General features: G+C 39.3%; 1 protein-coding gene and 1 long non-coding RNA gene across 3 annotated transcripts in view; one reads left to right on the top strand and one right to left on the bottom strand.

The window, feature by feature from the left end:
* FBXL13 (F-box and leucine rich repeat protein 13) overlaps positions 1–9,163 on the top strand; it is a 214,883-nt gene that overhangs the window by 142,349 nt on the left and 63,371 nt on the right. For both annotated transcript variants that reach the window (XM_058725326.1, XM_058725325.1), the window contains one exon: positions 8,914–9,012. In XM_058725326.1, coding sequence (XP_058581309.1) covers positions 8,914–9,012 — 99 coding nt within the window. The remainder of the gene's footprint in view (positions 1–8,913; positions 9,013–9,163) is intronic.
* The window catches only part of LOC131509509 (uncharacterized), a 60,536-nt gene that overhangs the window by 862 nt on the left and 50,511 nt on the right, over positions 1–9,163 (bottom strand). The window contains exon 4 of the long non-coding RNA XR_009260544.1: positions 1–9,074. This exon is cut by the window's left edge and continues 862 nt beyond it. This is a non-coding gene — a long non-coding RNA (uncharacterized LOC131509509). The remainder of the gene's footprint in view (positions 9,075–9,163) is intronic.

Below are 9,163 nucleotides of genomic sequence, written 5' to 3'. Positions count from 1 at the left end.
GGTTATGACACTGTGTAGGAAGCCAAGCACAGAACAATGACAGCTATGCTGGGAAGGAAGGCTAGGGTTGTAGCCAATCTCAGGCTGAAACCCAAATGCCCAGAAACCAACAACTCTGAACAGAGTGAGAGACAGAGCCAGGTGAAGGCCAAGATTCAGATTTATATTTTCAGATATGAGAGTTAAACAAGAGAATAAGAGAGCTTGCAATAGAAGCTTTTGCCTCTGTGCCTCCCCTGTTCTTCACTTCCAGCCTCAGGTGTTTTATTAGGCTCACCTTGTACCCTCTGCCCAAGTCAATGTCCTTCCTCTTCTCAAACACCTGGTGAGGCATCCTACCCACTCATTAAAAGAAAAACCTTGGAAGAAACTTCAAGACCCTATGTAATCTGTTTTCTCCCCCAACTGCCCTTCTGGCATTAATTCCTACTGGTCTGCCACTTACCAAGTCTGTTCCGGGCACACTGGTTTCCTTGCTGTTCTTTCAACACATGAGCTCTTGCCTTGGGGTGTCTGGCACTGGCCATTTTGGCACTGATTATGACAACCTCCTAATTGGTCTCTCTGCTTTCACTTCTGCCTCCTACAAGTCTACTCTCAACCCAGCATCTAGAGTGATCCTCATATTGTCCCTTTCTCCCATTCACCAGATTAGTTTTTATGCATCCTTTGAGGCTTTGTTCAATCACAACCTTCTTTCTCTAGGAAGTTCTCACTGACCCCCTCCTTTTCCCCCAACTCAAGCTAGGTTATGATCCTTCCTGTTTGTTCTTTTATTATTGTACTTTCACTAAGCATTCTCTACATATTCAGTGGTTTACTTTTTTGTCTGCTGTCCTCCCCATCATGGCCTCCTTGATGGCCAGGATGGTGCCTTATTTATCTGTGTATTTGTTATCCTTAGCACATAATACAGTAAATACCTTGCATGTAGTAGGAGTAGGACTTTGATCAACGTTTCATGAACAAGTGAATGAATGAACGAAATAAGTGGCAGCCAATTTCAGGGTGTGGCCAGCCAGATGCTTCAGGTGGAAGCTCAAGAAGTCTGTTAGGAAGCTGAGAAGTTAGCAACTTGCCAGAGCAAAGTCTGATAGTCTTTTCTTGGTAAGGGGGGAATTTCACATTGCTTTAGATTTAGGGGAAGAAAAGAGCTTAGGAAAATATGAAATACTACAGTGAAAGTACTTTTTCATCAATTATTTTTTAGTCACTACACCCAAGTCAACAAAAATGAAAAGGGACAGCATCCCAGAAATGTTCAAATGACTCAACACAATAATAATGGTTTATCAGTAGTTCTTGTACTGCTAAGTCTCTCTGGGACCCATGGATCTTAAAGGTAGGCTGTGCAAACTGCAAACAGGAAGATTCCAAGGTCATTTCAGTCCTCTCTAGGCTACATAAATTACAGACTCCCCTTCTAGAAAGGCAAAGATCATGGAAGGTTTTACTTGTTCACCTCTGGGGATTGTGGTGGAGGTGGGAGAAAGACACAGAGGCATGTCCAGGAATGAATGTACTGGCCAAATGGAAGGGAGATTGCATAAGCAAAGTAAGAGTGGAAAGGGATTTCTCTTTCTTTCTCTCTCTCCTGCAGCAGAAGGCAGTGGGATGGTGAAAGGGGCCCCAAGCTGGACTTGGGACACCTGGGATCTAGTCCTTGCTGTGCCACTACCCTCTTGTGCAACTCTGAACGGTTACTTAGGTTTTCTGCCTCAGTTCCTTTATCTGTAGAATGGCTAGTTTGGGCTGAATGATCTCTGAGATCCTTTTCAGCTTGAGAATTTTGTGTTTCTGTGTAGAAGTCTGGTCCTTGGCACAGAGCTGAGAGTGGATGTACAGATTTGCTAGGTTACCAATAAGGGGCAATTGGAACAATAAGAGTTGTGTGACCAGCTAAACCAGTTATGAATAAGCAGACTATGTACCAAAATGAATTGTCAACAGTTAATTCAAAATTATGATTCATTTACATTTGTTTGATTCCATTTTCCCTTATTCTGTATTTTAATGGATGGTGATAATAATTGCTGTCATTTGTTTGGGTACCGACTTGGTGCTAGGTGTTGAGGTAAGTGTTTTACATTTATTATCTGATTTAATCTTTATACATAACTGTATGAGGTAGGTATCATTATTCCCATTTTAGAGATGTGAAAACTGAAAAATCATGTGCTGGTAAACATTTAACAACTGGCAGGAAGCAGAGAAAGCCCTGATTTGCAATGGTTGCTGATTTCCATGGTGTAAATACTCTCACCATGACCTATTTCAACTTGCCAATGAGAAGTCACTGAAAAAAGAGTGATGTAATGTTATGTAACTGTTATGTAATGCTGTCGCTGTATACATCCAATACACACAAATATCCTCAAGAGCATAGGAAATGGTAACATGTAATAACATAATTAGGAATTGATGAGTTGGAATATTCACTACCTTTGTTAATAGAACTTATTTAATTTTAATTTTAAGTTTATATGACTTAATTTTTAATATGACTGTCTTTAACAATAGGCTTGCAGAGTTCCTACAAATTTAACAACTTGCACTTGCAAACTGGTATAAACTGGCCCCACACACTATTGAAAATGGTGCTAAGATAAAGTAACTTGCCTAAGGTCACACAAAAAGTGTCTGGGCCAAAATGATAACCTTGATCCAACTAATTCTGAATACCAGGCTCTATACAACTAGACTATCATTTGTAAAACTGTGAAGTGCTATATACTGCATACAGTAAAAAAGGAAAAAAAAGTTGCACTTTTTTCTATTTGAAAAAAATATTTTGTGGTCTTAAGTGTCATTAATATGAAGGGGTTCTAGTGGAAAATCAGTCATGAATCAGAAAAACCACAGCGCAATTTCTGCTTTTCTCAGTCAGGTCTTGTGTCTCAGTTTCCCTGTTAAAGGAATGCTTTATGACCTTTCTGAATTATACTTTGAACTGTGTTGAACAGGAAAATCATTTTACATATCTTGTAGATAGGGCTCATCTAAATTTAAATGGTTGTTATGAGTTTGAATATAACTTTATGCTAGCCATATTGAAAATAAAAAATAAATATAACAAACATCTACTGCTAACATCCATAGCTTAATGCAATCTCTTTGTAGGCAAAATGTGTAAGGATGTTTATTACATTAAGCAGTAACAAATGAAACATCTGGCAACAATTTTTAGATCTTGAAGAATCAGATGACAAAATGATGAGTCTTAGGGGACTAAGATCATGTTTCGCACTCCTAAAAAAAGGCTTGGAAAAACTTTAGGGCTTTCTGAAAAACCATCCTTCTTTCAGTTTCTTCTCTGCTCCTTCTCTTAGGATGTGACTTACATACAGAATTTCATCAACTCTTCACAAAACTCTACTTGGGTCTTGGGCCCCCAGTGAAGCCTATGGTTACAATGGTAGCTATAAAGCCACCATCTAGCTCAATAAGTCTAGACAAATCAAGTAGCTCTGTGGATCATTGTGTTGTAATAAAAAGTATTATGGTTGTGATTCTCTTGGTTAAAAGGGAGATGAAGCTCCATTTATCGTACAGGAGGAGCTGTGAGCAATTTGGCCATTGGGTGAGGAAAAGAAGAAGATGGTGTACGCTAAACAAGAATGATGAAGTGTAAGAAGGGTCAAGCCTACTTCGGCAGGTCACAGCTCACAGTCATTGTGCAGTGAGTGCACAGAGTTGGCATGCCTGCCTTCCTGGCATCTGGAGCCTTCACTAATCTTGTATTCTAATTCCCCACTCACATCGGAAAATGAAACTTTCTTTTTTATGTTTGGTGTTTCAATGTTTTTAGATAAATACAGCAATCTTTAACAAATGACCGTATTATTACCCTTACCCTGCCTTAGAACTATTAATTCTCATTTACATTCTACAACAGTTTATTCAATGACTTGATCTACTAACAAACAGTTGTAGTATCATACTCAGTGCCAAGCACTTGTGTGGTACTGTGAAGGGCATGGTGGAGAAAATTCTGTCTGTGTTCCTGGGCAGGAATGGTAAACATGTGTACACGTAATTATTATACAAGGGAGAGGATACAAAATTCAAACTTAAGGCTATACTGTTTGGTGCTCTGAGATCCAAGAGGAAGAAACAGTTCTACCTGAAGTGGTCAGGGAGGGCTACCTAGGAGAAGTACATTAGCAAACGTAGAGGAGGGGGTAGCCATGAAGAATATATAGACTGGAAAGTAAAGCATCATCTAAGCAGTTATAACGAGGCCTCTCTTCTTGTCATCACAGAGGACACAATATATGAAAGCCTGTCAAGCCCTTTTAGCACAGACCCTGGGAACTGTTGCTATTTTAGAAGTCTGTGGCACATTTGAATGGAATAAAACAAAGTGTTCCATGTTTTGGGGAAAAATCTTTGTCTTTCTCTCCAACAATTCATTCTACTTGCTAAGCCAGGCTTCTCTGAGGTCACCAGGAGGTCATGAAGGATATATGGATATGACTAAAGTCATTACATTACCCATTAGTCATGGGTTACAGTGTTGTTCAAATGAGAGAAACAGCTGGAAATGGTATAGGAACACAACTTGGGCAATGTCTACCTAAGATGGATATTTCTAGCTGTCATAGAGGCTCTGGCCCTACATACATCTCCTTTCTGTGTTGCTGAGCTAACTGGTTCAGTGTTTTAAAGAAGTGGAAAGTGGAAGCTTAGTAATATGTTATTCTCCCTGAGATAAGTTCCTTCCTTCTTTTTACCATCTTGCAGCAGCAAAGCGGGATGTGAGCTAGTCCTTGGTGCTCAACGCTTTGGTCTTCATTTCGTGTGGCTCACTGACAACTCATTTCCTCCTCAGACAGCTCTGTCCTGTCCTGCTCATGGGTTCAGACCCACCCAGAGGCAGCTGGAGAGGATTTCCTATGATCACCAAAGCTTCTCTGCCCCCATTAGCAGCAGTAGCTGTCTGCTGGGACTTGCGATTATGATGGCATTGGTGTGGCCAGCTCCCCCAATTACCTAACCAACGGGGGTTTGACAGCAAAGAGCAGGGTGGCAGGGCTCCACTTGGTATCAAAACTGAAGTCCAAATCACCTCGCAAGGAAACACAGTGAGATTAGATCCCGAGTTTTGTAAGAATATTAAACACACGATACACATGTATCAGCTGTGGCAAAGCCTGGTGTTTTAACATGGTAAAATACTTTTTTTCCCCTTCGAGAGGGATTGTTACTCTCAGGCTTATATTCCCATTATTTCAGTGAAGAGAAAGGACAAGTTAATAGTTGGTTGGCCTAAAAGACTGTGGCGAGAATATTTGAGTCATAAAGTATTAGCCAAGCATCTTTTTGGACATTCTAAAATAAACTGTGTAGAGAACTAAGCATTTCATGCCAGGACAAAACTAAAAAGCTCTTCTTAGAGGTTTCCCCCACCCCTTTTCTGGACACAGTCTTATTGGTTGATAGCACCAAGCGTTTGGCTGTGCTGCAAGGAATCACTCAGCTGTGGCTGATTACTGCTATAATTTTTTCCCTTGTTCAGAAAATCTTGTCATAAATATGTCTCCAAGACAGCAAGAGAGAAAAGGTTTTTTTAATTTTTTAATTTTTTTTATCTTGTGTTTTAGGGGAAGCCATTATTGGAAATAATAGTGCTAGGGTAATAGACCAGGGCTGAGAGAAAGGAGAGAAATTTAGAAGTGTTGTAAAAAACAACTATTCCCATAAGAGACTCTTAAAAACTGAGAATAAACTGAGGGTTGATGGGGGGTGGGAGGGAGGGGAGGGTGGGTGATGGGCACTGAGGAGGGCACCTGTTGGGATGAGCACTGGGTGTTGTATGGAAACCAATTTGACAATAAATTTCATATTAAAAAAACCCAACTATTCCCATCCCTGGAATTGTGGGTCAGATGGGGAGAGGTGGCCTCTAGCCTTCGCTCTGCCATAGATGATGTGACTCAAGACCATTCATTCATTCATTCAGCACTTATGGAGCACTCACTCTGTCTGACACTGTCCAGCACTGGGGACACTGGGGACATGAAGAACAGATAAAGAACCTGTTCTCAAATCACACTACTTCTCTGAATACTATTTCTTTATTTTTGCAATGTGAGGGATGCACTAGAATGATCTCTCAAGCTCCTCTATCTCTAGGTCACGAATCTGTACTTCTCTGTGGGAACACAATGCACCCAGAAGAACACTAATAAGAAAACTGGTATCCAGTATTTCATGCCAGACATTGTGCTAACTGACCACTTTTACATACACATTACCCCATTTTGTTTTCCCAAGTATCTCCTAAAACAGATGTTATTAATAATTATAATTAATGAACCATTACATTATCAATTACCATTATTATATCAATATTAATTAGAATTATTAATAATATACCCATATGATAATCCCCACTTTACAGATGGGAAGACTAGGTGTCAGAGAGGTTGAGTTGCCTTGTGTTACAAGTGACAAAGAAACAGAGCCAGATTCCAACCCAGCTCTGCTGATTCTAAGCCCAACATTCTTCCCTCCTCTGATCTCCAGATTTTTAATGTTTATTCATCTCCCCTGGACCTTTCTCTGGGAATACTTATGGAAACTTATTCAAGAATCCATGACAGTACAATACAAAATATCTCACTCTTGCCTTATGGGTCTTCCATTAGCTTTCCCTCCCTCCTTACCTTTTCCTATTCATCCCAGGGGTGACCTTGCCACTTCATCCAAGTCCAGTGCTCCCCCTGCTTTCCTTTCACTTTTGTGCTTTACCTTCGACTTGGAATTGTTTTTGGTTTTTTCTGTAGCCAAATTCTGTACTCTTTCCCAGACGTTATTTGTCTTACTCCTAAATTTAATTCATTTAGCCACAGATAGTTGTCCAACACAGTAAGAAGTTTAAAAAGAGTGTAAGATCATCTCCTTGGGGGAATTAAGACATGCAGGTTATAGGAAAGAGTTATGGCTAAAATAAAGAGTTTTAGGCTTGTAAGGGAAAGAGAAGGAAAGTAGCTGGAGTCATTGGAACTTGAGACATAGTTAAGGCTTGAATAGATGAAAAGAGAAAGAGGCAAAGGGAGGTACAAGGTCAGACAAAGAACAGAGAGGTCCACTGAGTACTGGAGAAGTAAGATGTCTTTCTGGCTGGAGCAGCTAAGTCTAAAGAACTACGGCATGTGGGGTGGGACAGTTGAAATGGATGTTATTGTTGAAGAATGTTCATCAGAAGGAACATTGGATTAAGAGTTTGAACATCTGTGTTCTTGTTCTGTCAATTTGTAATCTGGAGAAAACTGATCAAGGAACCTGATACTTTGTTTCCACATCTCCTGGAGGCTACCTCAGTCTATAAGAGAAGTCCAAGATCTTTATGATAGCCTGTCTCTTCTGCTGTTCCCACCTCCAGGCATTTTGTAATATGTCATCACATGTGAGGAGTCACTTATGAGCTGTGACTTCCATAACATGGTACAATCACATTCACTTTATGAGAACTCTAACAGGGCTGAAAACACTTTCTCACACAGCTACACAAGTTAAATAATACTCATTCACATGCATTTAAAAATGGAATGTTTCCCCTCCTAATTTAGTTATTTAACTTTAAGAAACTGAAATTCCTTTATTAAGTATTTTGGATCAGAACTTTAAGGGCTTGAGGGTTTCTGTTTTAACTTAGCAATGTGAAGCAACAATAAAATCTTAAAGCTTTCTTTTTAGTTATGCCTCGTTCAGGCACTTAGTGGTGCCAGATAGGGTGGATAATCTCAAAGATGCTGATATGGATAAAAATGTGGCCATGCATTGTGCCTGCGTGGCTCAGTTGGTTGAGCATCTGACTCTTGATTTTGGCTCAGGTCATGATCTCACAGGTTTGTGAGTTCAAGCCCCATGTCGGCTCTGCACTGACAGCCCAGAGTCTGCTTGGGATTCTCTCTCTCTGCCCCTCCCTAACTTGTGTACTCTCTCTCTCAAAATAAATAAATAAAAACTTAAAAAAAAGAAAAACATGGGAAAATGAAAAATAATGTTGGCAAAGATGTGGAGAAGTGGGAACACTATTAGATTGCTGGTTGGAACGTAAAATGGTGCAATCACTGTAAAAAACATTTTGGTGGTTCCTTAAAACAGTTAAACATAGAATTACCATAGGGTCCAGGAATTCCACTCCTACATATATACCCAAAACAATTGAAAACTGGTACTCAAACAAATAGATGCACATATATGTTCATAGCAGCACTGTTCAAAATATCCAAAAGATGGAAACAGCTCAAATATCCATCAATAGATGAATGGATGAACAAAATGCCGTATATTCATTCAATAGAATATTATTCAGCCATAAAAATGAATAAGGTACTGATACATGCTACACCATGGATGAACCTCAAAAACATTATGCTAAGTGAAAGAGAGAAGACACAAAAGGCCATATACTATATGATTCTACTTCTGTGAAATATTTAGAAGAGGTAAATCCACAGAGACAGAACCCAGATTAATGATTGCTGGGGGCTAGGAAAAGGGGAGTATAAGGAGCAACTGCTTAATAGATTCAGTTTCCTTTTAGGGTGATAAAAATATTTTGGAACCATATAGAGGTTGTGGTTGCATAAGATCATGAATGGTTAAGGGTCCATTTAAGTGACTAATTTTACGTTATGTGAATTTTGCCTCAATAAAACAATTAAACAATAAGTTAACTAGACCTATTGTGATGATCATTGCATAATATACATATAAGAAATTAAATAGTAAAGAAATCAAGACTAGATTCTTTACCTCTTATGTCTGTCATATTTTATGGTTCCAGTTTTAAAATATGGTAGCAACATCATGACATACCTTTGCTTACGACTTCATTCGGGTTTTATTAGCTGTCATGCTAATGAGTTCTACCATCATTTTCACCTACTTTGTACGATTCAGATTTCAGTCCAAGGCTTCAGGAACATTGGAAACAGCTGCACTGGAATTATGCATCTGACCATCAACGACATGCCAACTCTGACGGACAACTGTATAAAAGTAGGTAGTTGCAAAGTACATTTTCTTCTCAGTCCCAATTAATGCACACATTTTCTAGTGGCCTGAATTGTTGAGAAATATGAGTGGGATTTTCAAGTTAGCTGTTTTTAGAGCAAGAAAATCATCTTAAAATTTATACATGCACATACAG

The sequence above is a fragment of the Neofelis nebulosa genome, chromosome 4 (genome assembly GCF_028018385.1).
Source record: "Neofelis nebulosa isolate mNeoNeb1 chromosome 4, mNeoNeb1.pri, whole genome shotgun sequence".
In the NCBI taxonomy this organism is placed as follows: domain Eukaryota; kingdom Metazoa; phylum Chordata; class Mammalia; order Carnivora; family Felidae; genus Neofelis; species Neofelis nebulosa.
The sequence above is the reverse complement of the archived record's forward strand: the minus strand, read 5'-3'. Positions and strand labels throughout refer to the sequence as shown.